Below are 24,518 nucleotides of genomic sequence, written 5' to 3'. Positions count from 1 at the left end.
TTAGATGAGGAGGAGGAGGGCAAGGGGACAGAGTCAGACGTGCTCCCGGCAGAGGGAACGCCAAGTGCAAAGGCCCTGAGACCAGGTAGAGCTTAGCAGCCGCCAGTAACTTGATGGGCATTTCAGGTGGGAGCGGGGAGACGGTACACAGCAGCAAGGACAGAAGACACTGGGTCATCAGGACCTTGCAGGGCGTAGAGAAGTATGACGTTGTCTGGTCGTCTGTGATTTTAGAAGTTCACATTGGCATGTTTGTGGGATGAACTGAGCTGAACCAGCATAGGGTCAGAAGCCCCCCAGAGGGGTGATTGCAGGTGTCCAGGTGAGACATGGTGGCACCTGGGACCAGCAAGATGATGGTGGGAGGGAGGTGGTCAGGTCTCTGAGAAGCTAAGTCGCCAGGGCCTGGTAGTTAAGGGTGGGGTCAGGGAAGAGTAAGAAGGAGGGGTCCGGTCAGCTCTCATCCCTATTTCAGGCAGCTGAGCTTGTGGAGTTCGTCAGACATTCAGTCAGTGATGCTGTGGGTCATCCAGAGAGGTGTACAGCTGCGCCCAGGAAAGGAGGTGTCCAGGTACTGCCAGGTGGGCGGGGGCGCCAGGGTGCAGCCATGAGCGGGCAGCCCCAAGGGGGGCTGGGGCCGTGCTCAGGCAGCACCACAGGCCAGTACTGGGGATGGCGGCGGCCGCCAGCTGGCCAGCCGAGGGTCTTCCTTTGGCTCATGCAACCTCGGACAAGTGTCCTGCCTGGACCCCTGGCTCCCTGAGATGCCAGGGGTAGGCCCGTCTACCTTTCCACAAAGGAGGAAGTGCCGGGGCCTGGCTCTGGCCCTTCTCTGGGTTAATCTCCCCACCAGCCCTCCCAGCTAACTACATCGTGGACCCCCATGTGCCAAAGGCTCCTGCTTCATAGCGTTATCAACTCATTCTGCACCTCACTCCCTGGGTACCACCGAGGAATTGCACAGAGCTGCTAGCAACAGAGGTTGGCCATAATCATGGCATAAATAAGTCGAGGGTATTTCTCTCAAGTTGCAGAGGCTGTGGTACAGGGCTGGCGGCGGACGCAATGGACATCAGGGACCCAGCTTTTTTTGTCTTTCTGCTCCTCCGTTCTGTAGATATGGCTTCTGCCACACGTTTCCCTCATGGTCCAATATAGTTGTATGTTCCAGGTAAGAAGCAGGAAGGTGGGGAGTGGGAGCCAAAAGGGTACAGGCAAGCTGTCTGATCCCTTTGACTTACAGATTTCTCCAGAAGTCACAACCAGCAACTTCTATTTGCAGCTCATTGGCTACTCCTGACTGCAAAGTAGCCTGGGAAATGTAGTTTTTTTTAGCTAGAATAACATGAGGGTTCTTTACTAAGGAAAACTGGGGGAACAGTGGGCAACCGGCAGTCTTCACCACAGCCTTGCGTTTTTCCAGACAGATGTAGTTTAATTTCCCTCCTTCAGGCCCTCTGCTCACCCTGGTGTGGAGGTTGTCACGGGATCTTTGTACGGCCTGCTTCTCCCTGTCCCTGCACCCAGAACCAACCCAGGGCCCCTCCCTGTACTCAGCAGGTGCTAATTCAGTGCAGGCTGCCTCCCTAGGCAGACACAGAGCCCAGGACATGATCTTGTCCTTTCCAGCACTTTCTAAGCCCGGAAGCCCAGCTCCCATTTAGTGAGAATCAATTTAGGGGGCGGGAGGCCTCCCTGCCCCATGCTCTCTGGATCGATGGGCAGGCGGGCATTTGGCTGATCACTCTGGCCAGTGAGGGCTGAGTGTCCTGACGCTCCGAGAGGACGTAGGGAGCCCAGAGCTGTGGGAGGAGAGAAATGGGTCAGTGAGGCACTTGGAGAGGCTGCACCTTGGACCGACTAAGGAGAATGTTCTCGGGGACCAGACCCCAGGCCCGGGGACCTGACCCAGGCAGCCCCAGGCAGGGTGGCCGTGGCGTCCTCATCGAGCCCAGGGCTGAAGCCCCCAGGAAGGGAGCATGCCGAGAGGACCCACCAAGCTGCACACCGAGCCCCAGCCCTGGTCGGATCCCCGAGGGCCAGACATCTCGCTCCAGCTGGGCAGCGTGGGCTGGCCACGAGGTGACATGGGCATCGCCTGGCCTGCCGTCCACCCCAGAGCCCCTAAGCATGGGCTGCAGGCCTGCCACTGGCCCCCTGGCCCACCTGGGCCGACAACAGGAGGCCAGGCTGCCTTTTTCTAGGTTCCTGGATGAGGTCACTGTGCGGGTGCTGGACCCCAGGACCCTGGAAGCCTTCCGGGGGCCCAGAGGCCACAGCCCAGAGCCCTCTCCTGGTGAGCGAGGTCCAGGCTTAGCCCAGGAGTCCCTCACAGGAGCTGCGGCCCCAGAGAAGACCCTGGCCCTGAGCCCCCAGCTGTCCTCAGAAGCGGCAGGGGAGGCTGCATGCAGAGTGGGGCCCGGACAGGCGGTAGAGAGCAGTGGGCCTCACATGGGCAGCGGCGAGCGAGGAGGCCACGCTGCCTCCTGGCAGCCTCCAAGCCGGGTGAGTCTTGGCCCAGGTCATCCCCCAGCAGGTAGCCAGCAGAGGTCGGCCGTGCCCCTTCCCTGTCCTCTCCATGTGCCATTTGCCCACAAGTCGGGCTGATCCCCTCTGAGTTCCCAAATCTCACCCCTTTTGTACTATGTATGACAGGAAAGACCTAAGTGCCAAAAGAATGAATCTTGAATGTGAAATTCTGGCTTTGGGCAGGTAAGCAGTATTGAGTGTGTGTGACTAATGATAACAATGTCACCGCCCATTGGCAGAGCTTTTGGCGGTTTCCCATGGGATTTCATATTATCCCTTTGAATTTTTGAACCTCAGACACGTGAGGTAGGATGCCGTAGTCTTGTCAAGCAGGCAGGTGGGTCCATGTCCTTCATAGCTGCCCTCATTTCATGGGGTTGGGGACTGAGGCTCTGAGGGGCTGCCACTTGCCTCAGGTCATGGGGACCTGGCCTTGGACTGAGCTCTTCAGATGTAAGTGCAGGGCTCTCTCAGCATCTCTGCACCCGCTCTACACACCCTCTGGCCTCAGCAAGAAAGGCTGCATGAGACCTTAGCTGGGGAGGGGGGTGGAGTTTTGCAGAGTGTCAGGATGGCAGTACCCCACTCTTGCTGCTGACCTTCTGTCCCCCAAAACGTCTGTGTCCCCTGGGACCAGGGTGGGTCCTATGGGCTGTTGAGGACGTTGCTTCCGCCCCCATACCCCCCATCCCAACTTCTCTCAGCACAAGACTGAGGTGGGGGCCGCAAGGCCAGATTTTGGGGGATCTTGACCAGGTACCCTCCAGAATGGCTTCCCTATGGGGTAGGTTGTTTTAAAAAGAAAATCCTGGGTGGGAGCAACAGCTGATACTTGCTGAGTGTTTGCTAGCCTTGTTCTAATTCTTGATCACAAGCCTCAGTGCACCCCTAGGAGTTCTCAGCTGGAGGTGGACTCAGCTCAAGGACCTGTTTGTCGCCTGCTGTGTGATCTTGGGCAGGTCACCCACCCCCTCTGGGCCTCGACTTCCCAAGCCATGAAAAGGCAGTATAAGGGGCATGATTTTTCCTTTGCCTTGTCGCAGGGAAAGCAGTGGCGGGAACCCAATAAACATTGTGTCCCCAGCCTCCTCCACGAGGGCCTGGCGATCTGAGACCCCTGCCTCTGCCGCTCTGGGCTCTGCACAGCACACAGACCTCACTCTGGGGACTGCTGGGCCCCGGGGGAGCCCCATGATGCCCAGGCCTCTGGAGGATTCTGTCTCAAGACTCCTTCAACATGTCTCTCAGGGCTGCCAGGCAGCATAGGACCTTGGGGACCGTCGGGTCCAACAGTGGGTGCAGGGCGTGTGAGGCTCTGTGCTGGGGCCCTGCTGGGAGTGTCCTTTCCAAGGAGCTGGCAGTGGCTCCTTGAAACAGGAGGTGGCATTAGCCCCTACCCCAGCTCCACGCCCAGGACCATGTCACATGGAGGGCACCTCCTCTGGGCCGCCTCAGCTCCAGCCTCACAGCAAATACTCAAAACAAGCCAGTGAGAGAGAGACTGGCATCAGGCCCGTTTTATGGACCGGGAGGCTCCCACAGCTGAGCAAGCCACGTCCAGCTCTGGGTCCTCCTGTGTGGGGGTGGGGCTCAGAGATCCTGGGAATTCAGTCACTGGGAGAGGATGGCCCCTCCTGGCCTGACAAGCCTGTGTCCCCAGAACAGTTCCCAGGGTGGAGGGGAAGCTTTGGGGAAGCAGCGCAAACCCCTGTGTCTGGCCGTCCAGCTGTGCGCCCTCTGTTGAGGGCAGTGCCTGGAGTGTCACCGTTAACCACTTCAGGGAGAAAGCCGCAAACCACAGACGGGCTCTGGATTCCTGTCCTGTTTCAGCCTCATCTGGCTGAGTGGCCATGGGTGACTCTGGTCCTCCCCTTCATTGTCCAGCCGTCAAGAAGCCTCCGCAGAAGGTCTCTGGGACCTCCCGCTGTCACTGTCCACGGACCTGGAACCAAGGCTCAATCATACTATAGTGTGAATGACTCAAGCCAGCCGTTTCCTGAGAACAAAAGGGTCAGAGGAAAGCAGGAGGGCAGGGCCAGGGTCTTGGAAAGACAGGCAAACTGGGCGCTCTGAAACAGCCTGGGTGGGGCTTGTGACAGGACCCACAATGCCAGGCCTGGCAGTTCTCAGAACGGCCATTAGGTCCTGTCCGAGGGGCTTTCCCCCTGAGTGACCTCAACAAGTCACCCCACCCTCCGGGCATCAGTTTCCCCATCTGTAGGACAAGCTTAGGTATTGGCCGGTGCCTCTCTCGCCTCTGGAGGGGTAGCTTCTTCCGCGCTCCCCAACTGTTTCCACGTGGGAATGTGGGCAGGAGTTGCCAGATCTCCCAAAAATTTCAGTAGAAGCCAAAAATACAAATTTTAAAATGTAAACTCTCCCAATTTTTAAATGTTGGCTCAAATGTTTAAAAATTTTAAAAAGCTCTTGCAGGCCAAATACAACACGCTGGTGGGCCAGATTTAGCTCAGGAGGCCGTTTGCAGTCGCCAGCCTAGGCCAGTTGCAGACACACACCGCTGTAACCTATAGGGGCCACGCAGAACCAGGCAAGCACGGGGCTCAAGCCAGGAGTGGCACAGGGGCACCCCTCAGCCCATGGACCCAGGCCCACTAGAAGCCCCAGGGGAAGGACATTCTTGCCCCAGGGCCTGGGTTCAGTCCTGAACTTACTGAATGACATTGGGCAAGTGCTCACCCCTCTCCCGTTGGTCACACACGGAGAGCCTGGCGACTCACCCTGGTATTGCCACTACAGTATCGGTGGATGACCCACTGTGTGCCTAGCACGGGCTAACCTTATGGGTGATGTGAGGGACACGAGCACAGCTTCTCACCCATGCATGACACAGTATGTGACACTGCCAGTCCCTCGCTGCTCTTGGAAACACCCGCTCTGCTGCTACCTCCAGGCCTGCTCCTTTTCAGTCTGCCCCTCCCTGAACCCCAACCTTGGCAGAGCCCCTTGTCCTCCCCTCATCACTCACTGCCTTGGCATCTCATCCAGTGTTGTGGCTTTAAGTGCTGTCTCTATGCTGACCACTCCCAGATTCACACCTCCTGAGCCCTCCTCTGAACTCACATGTACCCTGCCCCTGTTGATGTCCCCACTGGACATTTAACAGACACCTCTGCACATGAGCTCTGATCTCCCCACCCCCTCCCAGCTGCTCGGGCCAAAACACTGGGTGTCATCTTTGGCAATTCTTTCTTCTGCGCCACCTCTAGTCCGTCAGAGCATCTGAGCCTCTCCTACCTCCACCCTGGACCCCGCTCACCTGGATTTGTGCAGATGCCTCCAGTTGGACTTTTCAGGGAGGCCCTGCAGGCAGCCCTCGGTGCGTCTTCCAGTCAGCAGCACGATGGATACTCCTCTATTCAGCCTGTGGGGCCTTCTGATCCACTCAAGATAGAGGCCAAAGTTCTGACAATGGCCCATGAGGCCCCCCCAACTGGCCCCTGCTCCCCGCTGGTGACTGGGTACTCCCCACATTCACCAGACATCTCAGCCCCAGGGCCCGCTCCTCCCACCAGCTCCCCAGTCTGCTCACATTTCATCTTCACTTCCCTGTCGACATTGGCAACCCCAGCCTGGCCCCAGCCCTCCCCTCCTTCTCAGCAGAGTATCCCAGCAAACACTGGGGCAGAGGGACACTTCACTGATGTCTCATGTGATCTGTCTCCTTCTCGAGACAGCACTGTGACAGCAGAGAGTTTCCTTTAGTTTGTTCACTGCTGAGCCCTCTAGAAGAGAGCACACAGTAAATGTTTGTTGAATGAATGCAAGAAGGCCAGGAGTGGTGTAAATATCTTAGAAAGGTGTCCACCCCGGGAGATTAAATTAAAAGGCTGGCTTTCTGGAGTGACCACAGCCCTTTAGAAGCTCTGTTCCTGAGACAGTCCCTTACACACATAGCTACCTTGTCACTCACTTTGAAGATTTTCTCTCCTCCCTAGATGAGGAATTGAGCTCAGAGCGGTTAAGAGCCTTGCCTGAGCTCACAGAGCTGCATAGGAGGCAGCTGTCAGTGGGAGGTGGGTGACCCCTGACTTGGCCACATCTGCGATTTGTCCCTCACCCCCGCCCTCATCTCTCCTCCATATTCTTTGGCTTGTTTCTTTCCCTTGAGTTGGGGGTGAAGGAGCAGAATAAGGGGCAAACTGGGCTTAGGGTCAGGTAATCTAGCCCCCAGCCCTGAGGGAGAGCAGGACTGGCCCAGTACTACTGGACCATTTGGAGTCTGAGCTGGGAGCAGAACCCAGGACCTCTATGTCTTAGGTATGACCCTCAGCACCCAGCAGCCCCCCTTCCCACCAGACCTGGACTCGCTTCCTTTTTTCAACAGTTTTGGGAACCGCTGAGTTTGCGGGCAGGATGGGCAGATAATCCAGTAGAGAGTTCCCATGCCCACTCGTGGGGGCCAGAGTGGGATGGTCCCACATCCACAGAGGGGTGTTCCCTGGGCAGGGCTCTGGGTACCAGTCAGGCTCAGGTGCCCTCCAGCGTGGGGGCGGGCTTTGAGGCATGGTGCAGGGTGGTGTGCAAACGCTGGGGGCTGTGAGAGTGGGTAGGCTGTTCCCTGGGGTGGAGTAAAGATGCCTCTGCCTGGGGATTAAGAGCAACTGCATTCATTCAGCCGTTACCACCTGCCCCGTGCCATCGGAGGCCTCTGTGCCAGGTCCTGGGGCTGTCAGGGTGTCGTTTATAGTGCAGTGGGGCAGGTTGGGGACAGGCAAAGAGGGTGAGTCCAAAGAGATAGGGTGTGATAAGAAGTCATTTGGTGGGGGAGAGGCTACTTCAGATGAGTGGTCAGAGAAGGAAGGCCCAGCCATGCAAGGATCTGGGGCAGAGCCTTCAGGTGGCGGGAAGCTGTGCAAAGGCCCTGAGGCAGGAGTGAGCTAGGTGAGCTTGGGACCAACAAGGGGGCCAGGGTGACAGGTGTGTGCCAAGTGAAAGGTGGGGGCCAGAGAGTTAGGCAGGGCCGAATCAGGATTTAGCAACCCCTCCCTGAGACCTGACTGGTGGCACCCAGTTGCTGCCATCTATTGTTTCTAGGGAGCACCTACGGTGTAAGTCAGTTGCTGGACCCAGGTAGTCCTGGGAGGATGGACAGGAGCCCTGGCCCCAAATCCCACTATGCATGCAAGCCGCAGGGGTTTTCCTCTTGGAGTCTTTGTTTTTGCATCTGTAAAACGGGGGTTATAGTACCCACCTCGCAAAGTCTCTGTGAAGATTAAATGGGATTAAGTTCCGTAACTGGGCTGAAGGCTGCTGGGAACAGCACAGGGGTCCTAAAGGGTGGGTGGGCCTGTTTCTGACCCAGGTGGCCCTCCTGAATCTTAGAGTCCCACAGGGAATAGGGAAGCAGGTGGCAGTGAGGCCGTGGAGCTTAGTGTGTGGGACAGGGCAGGCATTGTCTGGGGAGGGGAGCAGCATGGGCAAAGACACCGAGGGGGAGATAGCAGCTGGGCTGAGGCTGGGATGCGTGGCACAGGCCAGTTGGGCCAATAAGTAGGACTCGTGTGATGTTGTTGGGAAGGAAAGGTGACTGCTAAGCTGGGCCAGCCCAAGGGGCTAGACCACCTGGAGAGGCCAAGTGGGGAGTCTGGGGCAGACGGTAATGAAGTTTTGCAGGAAGAGGTGTTGGGCCGTGAGAGTGGGGAGGACTGGACGGCAAGGCCCAGAGCCCAGGGGGGACTGCCCCTCAGAACACCCAGTGTCCATCTGTGTTCCGCCTGCGTCAGGCAGCACAGGGACCTACCTGCCTCTGGGTCCCTGGATGGACCCGAGGGGCCCTGAGGGTATTTTCCTGCCCATCATCTCACGCGGGACACCCTGGACGTCCCACGGGCCCCTCATTCTCATGGTCCCCACCTGCCCCTGCCCTCTTCCTATAGCGGGGCACCACCTCTGGCCTGAGACCCAGCCAGTGCCCCCAGGCTCCTCTTCCAGCCCACGAGGTACCCCTCAGCTAGCCTTAGGGCACTTTGAGCAAGCCATTCTGTGCTCTGGCCTTGGTTTCCTCATCCATAAAAAGCGCATTTTGGGACCATCCCCAAATCTTGTGTTTATGAATGGCAGCGTGAAGACTTGAACGTAGGGCTTTGGCCCCAACACCAAGCCCGTTGCCCAAGGCACAGCGCACCCCAGAGGGCCAGCCTCACAGCTCTGCCTGCTCCCTGACCACACTCACAGCCCTGTCTGCTCACCAGCACACCTCCAGAGCTTTGTGTGTGCTGCCCACCCACCTGGGTGGCATGCTGGACTGGCCCAAGGACACATCTAGGAAAGACAGGCCCTGCCTGTGAGTGCACATGTGGCCCTGGGGCCTTAACCCAACAACTCTGCTGGGTCTCCCTGGAGGGCTGCCTGGAGGAGGTGGCCTTTAATGTGCCGGCAGGGGTCTGGGGAGAATTTGAGAGTCTTGGTAGGATCAGAACCAGGCTTCTGAAATAACAAAGTGAAGGGAGGGGCTGTCCGGGTATCAGGGCGGGGACCCCCTTCCCTTCCCTGTAACCTACCCTTCCTACCCTTTCCCCTCTGCCACCAGGGCAACTTAGCAGCCTCTCTTAGAGTCCCTTCTTGGGGGAGAAATTCCCAGACAGGCCTTTTAGAAGAGCCGAAACATTCAATATAAATAATTAATGCTAGATTTTTAAAATTAAATTTTAATACATTCTTATTAATTTTAGACAAACTCCCTGGCAAGTCATTCACTGTGAGTGATTGAGGTAACTGGAGACATGAGGGATGTCCCTGGCCGTTGGGTGCGCAAGGCCTTAGGACTGGGGTCCAGGCCCAGCTGGGCTCCTCTCCCAGAGCTTTGCTTTCCTCCTGAGCAGAATGGGACTGCCGGCTGCCCTGCTGGCGCTGCCCTGCGCAGCCAGCGGACAGTGCTATGACGCGCAAGGGGTGGTGGGTGGAGGTGTCATTATTATTTTTGCCATTCTGCTGAGGGTGGACACCCAGGACTGGAATGGGGTTTCATTTCTCAGCCATTAGCCCCTGGAGGCTGGGCTCACCTCCTTGGCTGCGCCTGCTCCAGCCCAAGAGCTTAGCCCAGAACGAATGAATGAGCGAGGATCCCTCCGTGGGAACCAGCACTTGTACTTTTGGGCCGGGTCTGAACCTGTTTGGGGCTGACCCTCGGAACTGACGGCTCCTCCCACCCTGCGTGCTGGCCGGGGGAGGCCAGGCCTGCTGGGCGCTGGGGGGGCCCTGGAGAAGGGACAGGGCTCCTGCCGGGAACTCGCAGCCTGAAGGGAAGAGGCAGGAAAAGATACGCCACGGTGCTGTAGGATCCAGGCATGCACTGCCCGTGTTTATTGAGCGCCTGCTGTATGCTGGGATCTAGTGTGCTGAGCACCGTGATGGGGACGTGGGAAAGGTGGGCCTGGGGTCCATAGGGGGCTTGGGGGAGGTTTTGGCTGAACAGCAACCCTTTGTCTTGGGGGGAGGAAGGCGCACAGAGGGGTCCAGGCTCGCGGTCTCAGACAACTTTCAGAGTGTCCGGGATTGTGTCTGGCGCCAGTCTGGGCCCCTTGGGGATCTTTTCTTCTGAAATTCCTTCCCCCACCCCGGCCCCTTCTCAGTCCGCGGTGCTGAAAGGGCAGCAGAGCGCTTCCTTCCGCCTCCCCCTACCCCCACCCCCAGCTTGCAGGTGAGGAAACTGAGGCCAGGGGAGTCTGGGGAAGGCCTGTCCGGGCAACCGGGGAGTTGGTGGCGTGGGCCTCCCAGCCCGGCGCTGACCGCGGGGCTGCGCCCTCGCCCGGCGGGGCGGTGGGGGAGGCGGCGTGGGGCCCGGACCCGAGCGGAGCGCGCTCCCGGCGGCGGACGCGGCCACGGCGCCCCGCACGAGGGGCCGGGATGGGCAGTCATCAGTCTTCCCAGGTGTGTCGCGTAGTCTCTGGGCTCAGCACCCCGTCCCCCTTTAATGCCAATCATGGCACGGAAAGACGAGGGAAAGCCCCCGGGAGCGGCCTCTCCAGAGTGATGGAGAGCCCGCCCCGCGCCCCCCGCTCCACGCAGGAAGTGCGATGCCGCCCGGGCCGCTCTCGGTCCCCGTCGGTCGCTGGCGCCCGCAGGATTAACGGCAACGGTGGGTCCCCCCGCCGGGCGCGCAGAGGGGCTGTCCCGCTGAGCGGGGCTGGGCGGGGAGGGTCTCCAAGCCGCGCGCGGGCGGGTCTGCGCAAGCCCGGCGGGGAGCCCCACCGGCGAGCCGGGCGGGCGGGGGTTAATCCCTCGGGCCCGGGAGGGGCGGGCCAGGCCCAGCACCCCAGAATCTGAGGGCAGCAGGGTCCCCGATTGAGGAGTCTGAGGTCCCGAATGCCATCACCCTCGGATTGTGTGTCGGGTTCTGCAATCGTATGGCCCCCAATTCCCGGATCCGAACATTCTCTCACTTGGAGATTCTGAGATTCCGGGACTCGGCTTCCTCCGGGAGGGAGCCCGGGGCTGGAAGGGTTAACGGGCGGGGCGGGGGCGGGGGAGAGCAGCGGGTGCCTCGGCCGCGGGAGAGTTAACGGGACCCAGCCGGGTCCCCCTCCCTCGGGCGAGCTCGGATCGCCCCGGGCCGCGCCATCCCGCGTACCGGAGCCAGCCCCTTCCTCCCGCTCGGGGGGCGTAACTAGGTGCCGGGGAGCGCGGCGGCCCGGACGGGCTCACCTGTTACTCGGCGGCGGCCCCGCGCACCCACTGAGTCCCAGGGACCGCGGCCGGGGCTGGGAGGCTGGGGGCGCGCGGGCCGGGCTCCCCACCGAGCGAGCCACGCGGGGGTGCCCCGCCGCCGCGCCCGCCTGTGCCCGCGCGGTGCCCGGCTCCGCCCGGCGCGGCCACGGAGCGCACGCCTCCCGCCTGCTGACCCTCTCGTTTGGTTTCTCGCAGGCCTCTGCCGCAGACATGGAGAAACTCAGGTGAGTGGAGCGTCTTCCGTGCCGCGGCTCGCGGGCCGGGGCGGGGCGGGGGCGCTGAAGGGCGAGGGGACAGGGACGTGCCCGAGCGCTTCTCCGGGGCCGCCTGCGGCGGGGCTGCCCCGACCGGGTGCTGAGTGTGGTGCGTGTGTGCGCGGTGAGACCACGGGAGCCCCGCGCCGGGGGCTCCTCGGCCGGACCGGGGCCGCTGCGGCTGGGGGAGGGGGTGCGCCACCAGGGCCCAGCCGGGCCTCCGCGGTCCCGCGTGTCCTGCTCTGGACTCTCGATTGCCTCCCGGGACCCTCCGGGTTTCCACTCCTGCTGTTACGCACCGGTCCCAGCGCCGGCCTGCCCCCCACCCCCGGCCGACAGTTGCCTGGTTCTGAGCTTTTAAGTTTACGCCTCGTGGGGGCGGGGGTGGGGGATGGAGTCCTCGCGGCTGGCCAAGGCAGTGGCGTCTTGGAGCCATTTTGGGGGAATCCCGCGACGGCGTCTGGGGAGTGTCCCCCGCGGCCTCCCTCCTGGTGCTCAACTTTGAGTCCTTGCGGACTCCCTGGGCTCCCGTCACAGCCCTTCGCGGCAGGCCGGGGATCAGCCGATTTGAATATTCACGACTTCCTCTGAGACTTCCCTCGGCTACCCTGACCCCCACTTTGGGAACACCCCTTCTGTGTTTTCCTTCCGGAGTCTGAGCCGAGGCGTTGTGTGGGCAGCAGGCCCAGCTCTGGCTGCTGGGTTTCAGCACCATCCACCGGGGCGGGAGGGTCTCTTGCACCCTCTCCCCTCCTCCCAAGGCCAGAATTGGCATCGGTGTAGAGGACTCTAGGTGGTAGGTCTGCCCATTCCCCCAAGGGGCAAGGCCCCAATAGCACCCAGGCTTGTTCCAGGGCAGGTCCCTGGGTCTAGGGGAGAGGAGCCAGGGCATCCCCAGGTGACCCTTAGTGCTGTGGATGAGTCACTTGGAAATGTCCAGGTGGGAGCCTGGGGACAGGTGGGCTCACACAGAGACCCCAGAGTGGACACCAGAGCAGGGCCACCTCCTGGCCACTGAGCCTTCCCTGTGGGTCCCACAGGGCCAGGGCCCATTTGTCCTGGGCTGGTAGGAAGGTTCCGGCCTATTGGTTGCAGGCGCTCAGACCCCAAACCTGATGTCTGTCAGCCAGACCCATCTCGTCGGGGTCCAGGTCCAGGTGAGGCTGGAGAGGTCCAGAGAACAGCAGCCCTCCCTCTAGGCACACAGATGAGTTCAGGCCTGAACCCAGACCAGGGCCCTCCCAGGTACCCCACATTGGCCGTCATCTCACCAGTACCCCCACCAGGGTCGGGCTCCCTCTGGGGAGGGACAGCTAAGACTTGAGAAAAAGATAGTATTCATGGGATGCCCTGAGACCAGCCTGGGGGGGGGGGGGTGTTTCCTCTATGGCTCTCTTTCTCTCTCTCTCTCTCCATGCCCAGCCAAGGCTCTTGAGCACCCATCTTTGTGCTCGGGGTAATAGGAACAGAGACATGGCTCAGCCTGGTTGGGGACACAGGTGGGTGGGTGAGCAGGTGGACAGGTAAGCCAGGTGGCAAATCTACTGCCTGAGCTGCTGAGGGCACCAGGTATCTCTCTGCTGGCTGGGCTGAGGGCTGCCCTGGGCTGCGTCCTGAAGGTTGGTGGCTGTGGCCAGGGCCTGGGCTTCTGGGCTGAATTGAGCCACATGTCCTTTCTGCCAAGGCAGAATTCCGGAACTGGCAGGACTCAGCATAGCCTCAGAATTTGGGGGAAGAGGGGTTCTGCCTTCCTCCCCGTCTCACCCCATTAGTGTTCTCAGAACTGCCTCAAGGGCCTTTCCAGACCGTTCCTTCCTGGCCAGTGAGGGGGCTGCCCCTGTAGGGGTCTGTGCCAGGGGTCAGAATCAAAAGGCCCAGAGACATGCAGGGCAAATTGGTCAACATGGTCTCCCAGGGGGAGGGTCACAGGGCTTGGGTTTTAGTACCATCTGGCCAAGTCCTGACCCTCCCTGGGACTCAGTTTCCCCATCTGTGAAGTGGAGGTCCTAACTACCTCACCGTGCAGGGCTGTTGGGAGGACGACATGAGTGAGCTGCTGTGGCTGACGTCCCCCACGTTGGACCTGAACCATAGCGGGGGCCCTAGGCAGAGGTTCACTTTGGGGGCATCCGCACTGCAGGACTACAGGTCCCCAAAGCAGGAGAAGACACATCTATGGTCCCAGGGAAAGGGTCCTGGGTGGTCCTGTGCCCTGGTCCCGCCTCCTGGCCTTAGAGTGTGATTTCTGCACATCACAGGCAGGGCCTGGCATCTGAACTGAGAGGGCAGGCCCTTTGCCCCACTCACCCCTCCCCCATCTGGGCTCATGGGAAGGTCCAGTAAATACTTTGTGAATGAGCAAAAGATTATGCCAGTTTTGACCCTCAGCGGCTCCCTCTGTGGGCAGGTATGTGGCTGGGCTCTCCTGACCCCAGCCCCTCAGCCTGGCTCCCCTGGCTCCCAATCCTCACCACCGACCCCACACCGCAGCCCCGCTTCTGAGTTCCCAACAACCTCTCTGCCTTTGCCCGTGCTGTTCCTTCTGCCCAGAATGCCCTTCCACATGCCTTCTTGTCCACATGACAAACTATTTGTCCACCCTGTCACCTTTTTTCTGTGGCTTTTGTGACCCCTCCCTTACCCCTGACCCCCAAGTGGACCCATTCAGCCTCTGTGTACCAGGTTCCACGTGGGACCCTGAGACACAGTAAGACCCACGCCAGCCCTTCAGAGCAGGGACACAGATGCATCAACAGGTCTTCCCGGGGATCCCAGGTTGGGGACACTGGCCTGGGGAATCAGGATGGGCCTCCTGGAAGCAGGGACACTTAAGCCCAGGCTTGCAGGAAGAATAGGAGTTTGCAAGGAGAACAGACAGGATGGGGCTTCCAAGAGGTGCAAAGACCCAGGGGCCTGAGGAAGCAGGATGTGTTTAGGGAGACAGGTGAGGGGTGGGGAGTGGAGGTCCCTGGGGCTCTCCTTGCTACCTGTAGTGTCACCGTAGTGTCCTCTGTCCTCTCTCCTTTGAGCACAGCCTGGGTCTGACCCCTAGATGTCTCCAGCCCTAGCACTTGGCAAGGACTGGCACACAGTAGAGCTCCCCCAAGTCTGGCCACCTCTGCTCTGGTCTATTAACTGCCCACTGCCCTCTGCCCCCTGCCCCTGACTCACTCAGTATCCTGCCTCTGACTGTTTGAAAAACTCTTCCAATGATACTCAAATATTTGCAGATGTGTGCAGAGCCAGCTGCTCCTCTAATCCCCGAGCTAATCCCCTTCTCTGTGCGGGGTCCCTCTGCCCTCACCCCCCGCAGGGCCCCTTTGTCTGCTTTCTGCCTTTGGGAAAGCGTCCTCTGTGTAAGCAGCAGCCCCTCCTCTGTTGTGCAGGAAAGCGGGTCAGGCGCATTGCATGGAGCCTGGGACTCAGAAGGTGCCCAGGAGACCCAAAGCTATTCCCGGAACGAGTCCACCCCTCCCCCCAAAATAGAATGTTTTCAAAGTTGTGAACTGTGACAAGCGTCCAGAAAAAGTAACCAAGATCTGTGAAGTTTAGGACGGCTACTCAATGACAACCACCCAGGTCAGATTGAATGCTGCCAGCCCTCCAGTGCCCACCCCCAAGACCGTTCCCCAATCACAGACCCCCCAGGTCTCCGTCTCCTGACTTTTGGGAGAAACAGTCCTGTTCCATCACAGTTTGGCCGCCTGTGACAGCATACCTAGCCGACACAGTTTACTTGCCTGGTCTAGAACCTCACATACATGGAGTCTTTCAGCCGTAGGTTTCAGCCTGGCTCTTTTCATCAAAACATCGTGTTTGTAAGAGTCCTCACCGGTAGTGCGTGAGGCTGTCCATGGCTGGCTGTCTTGGGGAACAGCATTTGTGAGTGAAGTTACTTCAGTCTATTTATTCATGGATGGCAGCTTCCAGCTTGGACTGCTGAGAAGGAAGTTCCCATCCAGGTGATCTGGGGAAAAGGGGCTGCATTTCTGGGGCTGGACCCCAGAGCAGAACTGCTGGGCCATAGGGCATGCGTTCGGTCACCGTTAGGAGATAAGGCCACACTGTCCTGGGTGCTTCTGCCCGTCCCCCTCTCAGCAGTACGTGGAGTTCCTGTGTCTCCAAGCCTCCCAGCACTTGGCACTGTCACGTGGCGGGCGTGGTGCTGTCTTACACTTCCCTGGATTACTGCCCACTAGGGTTTCCTCTTCTGGGGGTCTGTGCACGTTGTGCCATGAAGTTGTCCTATGGACCTGTAGAGTTCTTCAGATAGTCCTCGTCAGTTACCCGTGGGGCAGATACCCCTCCCTCTTCTTGCTGGCTTCTCACTCTTTAATGGTCCTCTGATGAACAGAAATTCTTATTTTTAATCTGTTGAATGTTTTAGGCTTTCACTTTTTGACTAAAGCTTGTTGTGTCTTGTTTAAGAACTCTTCTGATGTCACGAAGTTACTGGCTTTCAATCCACTTGAGATTGATTTTTGTGTATGGTTTGAGGTTGGGCTTTTTTTTTTTTCCTGGCACATAGACACCAAATGTTCCTGCCCATACTCTGATTCATTTATATGACTGATATTGGTTAGGTCTGGGACATGCCAGACCGTGTTCTCTATTTTGGAAGGTACCCTGGGGAAACTCCAGGCTGATGTCCTAGAGATAGAGACAGGCGGTTATTAGGTCGCCTTACAAATGTAAAATCATCTTACCTCATCTCCCGTGACTCTCCCTTTGCCTGTTCACCTCCAGCTACCAGGCCTCCTTGCTGTCATCTAACATAGACAGGCTCCTGCCCCAGGGCCTTTGCACGTGCTGTTTCCTTCTGCCTGAAAGTTCTTCCCCAGATATCCATATGACTCTAGCCTCCCTTCCTTTTACATCTTTCTCATTGTTATCTGTGGGGGTGGGGGTGGGGTGGGGAGCTTTCCTGATCACTCACTCTGTTTACAGTTATAACGCCCTCCCCTACCTCCCCATTTCCTGCTTTTGATTTTTCTTGAGTCTCCACCTGACTCAAGATTTATTTTATTTATTTATTTATCTTCTTTATCATCTGTCTCCCCCCAGAACAGCAGCCCACTGGTGATCCCCAATGCTTAGAATTGGCACCTAGTAGGTGCTTAATAAGTGCTTTTGAATGACACTGAACTGTGGCGAATGGTGAAGAAGAAGAAGGTGGGGGACAGCTTGTTCCCCACCCTTCATGATGCCCAAGAGGGCGACTCCCCATTCTGCCCTGCAGGAAAGGGAGTGTTGGGGAGCACTCGTGCCCCCCATCCCCTCCTTCAGTCCTCAGAGATTGGTGTTTTTGTTTTTTTAAAAGGTACCCACTGAGAAGCCCTGAGAGTTGTGGGAGCCTCCAGTGGAGAGATTTGGCCTAACCTGCCCACCTCATGTGTCTTCCACTCTATCCCCAGCAGGCCCACCTCCCTAAGTGTGGTCCTTCAAGGCTCTCCACCCACTTCTAAAATTGATCCTAGTGGTTGATGGATTAATTCTCACTAAGGTGTGAATGACTACCTCCCTTTGATTTCTTCCTCTGGGAGTCAGGGCATTACAAAGGGACACTCCACAGGAATTGTTCTCTCTTATCTGCTTCTGACCTGCCCTTCAAAGTCTCTGGTCCCCACAACCCATCTGAGTCCTCACTCTTCTGCAAAGGCTCCCTGATGAAGTATGTGATTACAGCAATAGATTCACCTGGCTTTGAATCCCAGCTTTGACACTTACGGGCAGTGTGGCCTTGGGCAAATTTCAGAACTTCTCTGATTCTCAGTTTCCGCACCAGTAAAATGAGAATAGTAATGACATCGCCTACCTTAGAAAGTGTTCTGAGCATTACATCATTAGTATGGAGCTCGGCACATGGTTAATACCTTGTCTCCCAGAAAATAAGACCTAGCCGGACCATCAGCTCTACTGCGTCTTTTGGAGCAAACATTAATATAAGACCCGGTCTTACATTTTATTATATTAGATAAGACCCGGTCTTATCTTATGGTAAAATAAGACTGAGTCTTATATTAATTTTTGCTCCAAAAGACACATTAGCGCTGATTGTCCAGCTAGGTCTTATTTTCGGGGAAACACGGTATGTATGGGCCAGTTCTGGCTACTAACTGCCTGTCCCTCTCTCAGATGATGTCATTTCCCCAGGCCCTGTTTCCCCAACTGCTGGGCAGGTAACATTATTCCCATTGTGAAAGAGAGGACCCAGAGAGGTGGGGTGGGGGGATGTGACCGGCAGCCCCAGATTGCGTTAGGACTGTGAGAGCATTTCAGATCAGGGACAGGGGCCAGCTCAGCTCACCCCCAGACTGTCTGCACTTTCCCTTGGGAGGGCTCATCACTGGTCCTGGTGGTGGCTGGGTATTTTAGAGCAAGGATGTGCTGTGAGCCTGTTTCTCAAGATTCCAGGACACCCCCGTTCACCACCGGCAGAAAACCAACCCTGACTGCCATTTCTGGGCCTCCTCTTTGTACCAGGCCCCGTGCCCAGCCCTCTCCCAGACATTCTCCCTTCACCTCCACAGCAAGCTGAGAGTCGAGCCCCTCGAGGGGCCCACAAAGGCTGAGGGGCTCGTGGGACCTCAGGGCTCCAGTGTCAGGGGCAGCACCAAGGTGTCTGCCTTGATGGAGTTGCTGCTACCTGAGACGGAGAAGATGGAGATAGGGCAGGTTTGGGGGTCCACAAGATGCTTGTTGGGAGAATGCAGCAGGACCTGAGACCAAGTCTCCTGGGCTCCTAAGGCCTCAGCCCAACAGTGTGGGGGTGCTCTGCCGGGCAGGGTTTTGTACCTCTGTCTTGTGCCCTGGCACGAGGGGTGACGGCAGGGCCGGGGACCAGTGGTGACATTTGGAGTGGCCACCCTGGAGAGGGGCGGCTGTCCTCATCCTGGCTCCGGTGGTCCCTAGCCAGGTGCCCTTGATAAAGGCCCCTACCCCCAGGCCATGATTCCTTCATCTGGATGACGGGCTGCGCCCCGGGTCAGGCCTTGGGTGAGGGTGCAATGAAGAAAACGCCGATGGTACACAGTAGGCATCGCTGGGTGATTGAATGGGGGTGATGTCAGGGAAAGCATCCAGAAGAGGTCATGATGCTCACAAATGCTCCTCTGGGCTTTAATTACAGATGGGGAAACTGAGGCCCAGACAGGCAGCCTCCCTCCTTGCCCCAGTGCCTCCTTCCGGCCCACTGGCTGATGCTGAAATCCAGTCATGGCTCCAGGCCTTTCCTCCCAGACTCGGTTTCACCTCGGGACTATCTTCCATGGGTGTGGGAGGTTCGGGGTAGGTTGGTGGCTGAGGGTGGGGTGGGACCAGCCAGCCACCGAGGGCATGAGGGATGGAGAAAGCACAGGGTTGGGGCTGGCCACCCCACGCCCCACAGTCCAGGGTCACCAATGAGCCTCCCGCAGTCCTGATTACCTTTATGATCCCCAGAATTCCAGAAAAACAGGCCCTCCTGCCGATCCAATTACCATGTGCCCATGTCTGTTTGCGGTGGTGAGCCAGCTGGTGGGGTGCTCAAATTAGTGAAGCCAGCGTGGGTTCCTTTGTGGGCAGTAATGAACCTGATCATCAAAGTGTTGAATAGCTGCCCCTTCTCACCTGGGCCCCAGGGCAGGGATGGCAGGTGCTGGGAGGGTAATTTGGGAGCCTTGCAGGCAGCTCCTTATCCGCTGTTGGGTGGACCATAAGTCCTCTCCTCGGACATCCCTGCACACTGCAGCTGGAGGGCAGGTATGACCTTGGGGCAAGGGTGGGGTCCAGGACACCTGTGCATAGTCCCGCCCTCCAGGCCCCCCAGTCCAGAGGGGGAGACAGACAAGAGAGTGACAACCAGCAGTGGCTGTCTGGGGCTAGGGAAAAGGGGTCTGGGCTGAGGTGCCCAAGAAGCCCCACAGCGGCCAGGGTTGAGAGGGCTTCCAGGGTGGGGCCCACTGTGTGGCTCACCTCGCCCTTCCTGAGGCAGCCTCCTTAGGGCTCCCGTCCTGGCTCACCCACCAGAGGAACAGCCCCAAGCCCAGCCTGCTGCCAGTCCTCCTGCTGTGGAGTGACACTGGGGTGTCCGAGAGGGAAGACCAGACCCTGGGCCTCCTGCTGCCCCCAGCCCCCCGCCTGGGCTCTGGCCAGTCATCTGCAGGATACACCCTGGCCTCAACCAGGCTGTTTTCCCCCCCAGGCCTCTTCCCAGGCTGCGTCCCCTGTACCGATCACCAGTCACAGTGCTGCCCCGCAAGACCGGCACAGTGACCCCTCCTGCAGGTGCTGGACACCTGCTCCACGGGGTCCCCTCTGCCTCCCTGCTCAGGCTGCCAGATGAAGTACAAGACACCGGTGACATTTAAATTTCAGATAAACAGCTGGGTCCTGGTTTAATGTATATCCCATGCAATGTTTGGGACATACACTAAACACTTACTGGTTGTTGATCTGAAATTCAAGTTCCACCCTCTTGTGATCATTTCAGGAAGTTCAGTCTTAATAAAAAACAGGAAGAAGCAACTTCTTTGGGTCTGCCCAGACAAACAAAACCAAACTGTAAAACTCGAGAACTCAGAGGCAGAAAAAGCCCAAAGTACCAAACACTGCAAAGGGGAGTTTGGGGTGGGTCCTCAGCAGGCCTGCAGCCTGTGGAGCAGGGGTGGGCACTTTCCCCTCCGAGCCTCCATTTGCCCATCTGTAAAATGCACTCACTTGTGCAGTCATTCAAAAATGTTTACTGGGCCAGGCTGTAAATGTGTGCCAGGCTCAGGGAAGGTCTCACCAAAAGAACTGCACTTGAACGTTGAATGAGGGAGCAGAGGAGCAGCCGTCGGGATGCCCGGGGCAGGGACCCAGGCAGCAGGCACCGCAGGTGCGAAGGCAAGAGCATGTTCAGTGTGGCTGGAGGCAGGGCAGGTGGAGGTGTGGTTGGGAAGCGACGGGAGGCCCCTGCTCCTCAGGTGTGAACGTGTTAGGACTGACCCAGTGAGGCAGGGGACAGGGGCAGTGGAGGGGGAATAGATCTGCTTTGGCTTTCAACAGGTCCCCTCTGGGGGACGACAGGCTCCAGCCAGTTAGGAGGTGGGGCAGCAGTCCCCTGAGGGCAGCCAGGCCCAGGAGGCCCTGGAAGAAACGGAGGCTGAGCCGGGGGATTTGCTGCCAGCCTGGAAGAATGGGAGAGGGAGGAAGGTGTCGGGGATGTGCTGGGGCAGGGGTGCAGAGGGAAGGCTGTGGATTTGGGGAGGGTGAGCCCCATTCACGTGGGTCCTGCAGATCTGAGCTGCCTGCAGGCACCACAGGGACATAGAGGCAGCAGCGGTAGGCATGACATGAATTGGGGGTCGTCCGCAGAGCAATGGCATCTGTGGCTGGGGTTGCCATGGGGTGAGTGTACCCGGGGAAGGGAAGAGGCTGGAGGCCTGATCCCAGGACCCAGTGGTGGTAGGAGGTGGGGAGACGGGGGGCATCCACCGAGGAGGCTGAGAAGGGCAGCCGGGGGAGGAGGTGTTTGCGGGAGGACGGAGGGGTCGGCTGCGTCACTGGCTGCTGAAGGCTAAGGTTGCGTGAGAGCTGAGAAGGGCCCAGCCAAAGCAGGTTTAGTGACATGGGGGCGACGAGAGACAGGTGGGCATCGGTCACGGCAGGACGGGAGTGAAGACAGACATTTCCACGGAGCAGAGACCAGGGCGGTACCTGGAGCGTCAAGGGAGCGTTTTTGTCAATATGGGAGCACTAACCGCCTGATCATATGCAGAGAGAATGATCTGGAAGAGAGGGAGAACCTGGGGAAGGGAAACCACGCCTCGGCTCTGCCTGGTGGCTTGTCTGTAGTGACAGGCGGGTGGCACCAGGTGTTGGGCAGAGGCTGGCAGGTGGGTAGGCCTGGTAGAGGCATCTGTGGAAGTCCCCTTTGGGTGGCCTCAGCAGAAAAGGAAGTGAGGCCGTCAGCTGTGAGAGGGGATGAGGGAGGAGGTGTTGGGAAGATGAGCAGAGAAAAGACTGCATAAAGTCTGGGGAGGGAGGGAAGAGACCAGGAGCGCAGTGAAACTCCCAGGCCCCTCTGTCGGATGAGCAGAAACGAGGCCTGTCGGCTCAGCCATGTGGCGTTGCGCTGTCTCTGTGAGTTCACGGACATGTGGCCCTAACCACAGGGGGTTTGGCCCCAGTGTTAGTACAGTGAAGACAGAGATCGGGGTGTATTTGAGGGAGTGACTGCCTATGAAGAAGGAGGCTAGGGACTTTGAGAAGCTCCTAGCGTTGAGGAGTGAGGGGGCATCCGAGAGAAGGAGCTGGAAAGAGAATGGGGTGTCAGAAGTGCGATGATTGAAGGGGTCTGGCATTGATGGAGACACAGGGGCAGCCCAGGGGTCTGGGCTGTACTGGGGCCGGACTCCCTCTCCCATCGCCAGGCACTGCAGGTCCTCCTCTGTCACCCCCCGAAGTCACTGGTTGTGCGTTTCTGCATGCCGGGCTCCCTGCCCCGACATCCCCTCTCTCAGCCAGGGCTCTGGAGGCCCACGCGTCGTCTATCCACCTCCACAAGCCCTTGTGGCTGGAAGGTGTCGACAGAGCCCCAAGCTGGGAGGTCTGGAGCCCTGGGTTTGGCATGCCCTGACTCACATGTGACACTTGAAGTCACACGGCTACTCAGGGCCCAGGTTCTTTGTCTGCAGTCAGGTCTGAGGAAGACAAGTGTGGATGGCGGCGGGCCATGACCTGCTGAGCGTAGGCAGTGAGAAATGCACAGGGTCTGTGGCCCCCTGTCCCAGGTGCCTCGGCCCCACCTACCGTCCGCAGACCCCCGGAGCTCTGATGTTTCTCTCTGTTCCTCTCGGGGGGCCAGAGTCCCTAGTCCTCCTCCCAATGGGCCTTTCCTGACAAAGCCTGCCCAGAGGCCTTGGACACCTTCAGCATATGACCATCAGGACCTGTCATGTGCTCGGCCCTGGGTCAGGTGCTGGGACCATGAGGAGGAGCAGACACAGCGCCTGTTCCCAAAGAGCACCCCTGCATTGTGAGGCTGGGATGCGGATAGAGAAAAGGGCACTGACCCAGTGGAAGGTCACGGACGGCTTCCTGGAAGAGATGAACGAAAGAGCAGGGAAGGACATCTGCTAAGCAAGAGAGGCAGTGTATGCAAAGGCCCAGGAGTAACTGCAGCTGCTCTGTCCACCTTTCCAGGTTGCCCTGCTTTGCCCCAGCCCCGGGCAAAAAAAAGCCTGGGTCTGCTTACCCGCTGAGGGCTCGCCAGGCCACAGTGCCACCATCTCCCAGCACGTGGTTCTGCCTTGGCAGAGAGAGGAGGCCCTGGGAGCAGGGCTGCAGCCTCCTGATAAGATGAGGCAAGATGAAGCATTTCCTGCAGCATCTCTAGTCGCGTGTCTCTGAGCAGAAAGGAGAGTAAAGCAGTCATGTCACCCAGGGCCACAGGGAGGGGAGGGGTTGGCTCCATTGGATGACCTTGGTCGATAGGCCAGAGGAGAGTAGGACCTGGGCAGATGTCGAGTTCGAGGACTCCCTTCATCCCTGTTGGGTTGTCCAAGCTTGAGTGGGTGACCCTCCTGGCTGAGGACCGCCACGCCAGCACTGGGACAGTCCCTATGCCGGTACACATGCACACACATGCATGCACCCACGCAGTCTTCCCCAGAGCGTGGCACACCAGCCCGGCCGCGTGGCGGCACATCCAGCATCCCCATCTCCTTGTATATGGTGTTGGCTGCTGGCACGGCTGTACAGGTCAGCTGATGGGTTGTCCGGGGCGTGTGGGGTACGTCTGGGTCACAGAGCCATGCCAGCCGGGTGCCCAGCACTGGTTTTCTCCAAGGAGAAGCTCAAGGGCCCAACGAGTAGAATGGGCTGTCCTGTGGGATCACAAGCCCCAGTGCCCTTGACTCTACACAGGTCACTTCACCTCTTAGACGCCAGCCTCTGCCTCTATCAAGCTGGCTGTGGTTGGCCTCACAGGGAGACGAGGGCTGCGCCTCGTCTGACCACACTGTGTGGGAGACGGTTCAGTGAAAAGTCTAAAGCGCTGCGGTTTGCACTAAGAGCTGTCATTTCAATGTGCAGAAGAACAGTTGACCCGGCGTTGAACCCCAACTGAGCTGTGTGCCGTCATAGGGGTTCCATTCCTTGATCTCCATGTACCTCAGTTTCCTCATCTGTAAAATGAGGTGGTGCACACCTCCCTTACAGGGTGGTTTGAGACTAGATGAGCAGGTTTGGGCATGTTCCTGGGGCAAGGTGGGCCCTGGGAAGGCACTGGGGGTGTGAGTTGGCCACATCCTCCTGCCCCTTGGGAAAGGTCCAGAGTGGGCTCCTGATGGGCCATGAATGATACAATCAGCAAGGCGATGATCAAGGTCAAGGGGAGTAGAGAAAGACTCTCCTGGGACACACAGGAAAGTGGTGGCACAGGTGGGGCATGTGAGGGTCTTGGTGGGGAGGGGCACTGAGTTCCTACAGGGATTATCTTCCTGCTGTAGCCATCTGCAGGGAGACTCAGGAATGGTCTCCAAGTGGGGCAGGGGACAGAGATGGTTCTTCAGGGACCCAGCCCTGGACCCACATAAGGTGTCCAGAGGAAGGTCAGTCCCCAGGTAAGGGAAGGCAGGTAACCACCCCGCGTTGCCCCCTGGGGAATGAGAACAGGCTGCCCTGGAGGTGGGACCTGAGGGAGGACCAGGAGGCGGGGCCTGAGGGAGGACCACGAGGCGGGGCCTGAGGGAGGATCAGGAGGCGGGGCCTGAGGGAGGATCAGGAGGCGGGGCCTGAGGGAAGACCTGGAGCAGGCCTATGAGAGCCTGGAGGGGAGGACTGTCACTGCTGAGAGCAGCAAGGACAGGGTCTTGAGGTGCGAAGGGAGGGGCTTTGGGTGACTGAGCAGCCTGACGGCCCGTGCGAGTGAGGGATGTCAGCACAGAGTGAGCTGAGGCAGTAGGGGGTGTCGGGGTACAGGGGCTGGTGATGAGGAGTCATGGGGAATTTTGACCAGAGGTGGGCAGGTCTGACTGGGCTTAGTACCATGCCATCTGGCTGCGAGGGGGACATTGGAGTGCA

At 58.7% G+C, this 24,518-nt stretch overlaps 1 protein-coding gene across 13 annotated transcripts in view; it reads left to right on the top strand.

Moving 5' to 3' along the window:
* Positions 1–24,518, top strand: part of BEGAIN (brain enriched guanylate kinase associated) — a 45,531-nt gene that overhangs the window by 5,768 nt on the left and 15,245 nt on the right. For 5 of the 13 annotated variants that reach the window (XM_081048669.1, XM_081048661.1, XM_081048660.1 and 2 more), the window contains exon 2: positions 11,413–11,441. The exons of 2 other annotated variants lie outside the window; for them this stretch is intronic. In XM_081048669.1, the coding sequence (XP_080904795.1) occupies positions 11,413–11,441 (29 nt within the window). 6 more of the 13 variants (XM_081048666.1, XM_081048672.1, XM_081048673.1 and 3 more) reach the window with 4 other exon arrangements.

The sequence above is a fragment of the Rhinolophus hipposideros genome (genome assembly GCF_964194185.1).
Source record: "Rhinolophus hipposideros genome assembly, chromosome: 5".
NCBI lineage: Eukaryota > Metazoa > Chordata > Mammalia > Chiroptera > Rhinolophidae > Rhinolophus > Rhinolophus hipposideros.
The sequence above is the reverse complement of the archived record's forward strand: the minus strand, read 5'-3'. Positions and strand labels throughout refer to the sequence as shown.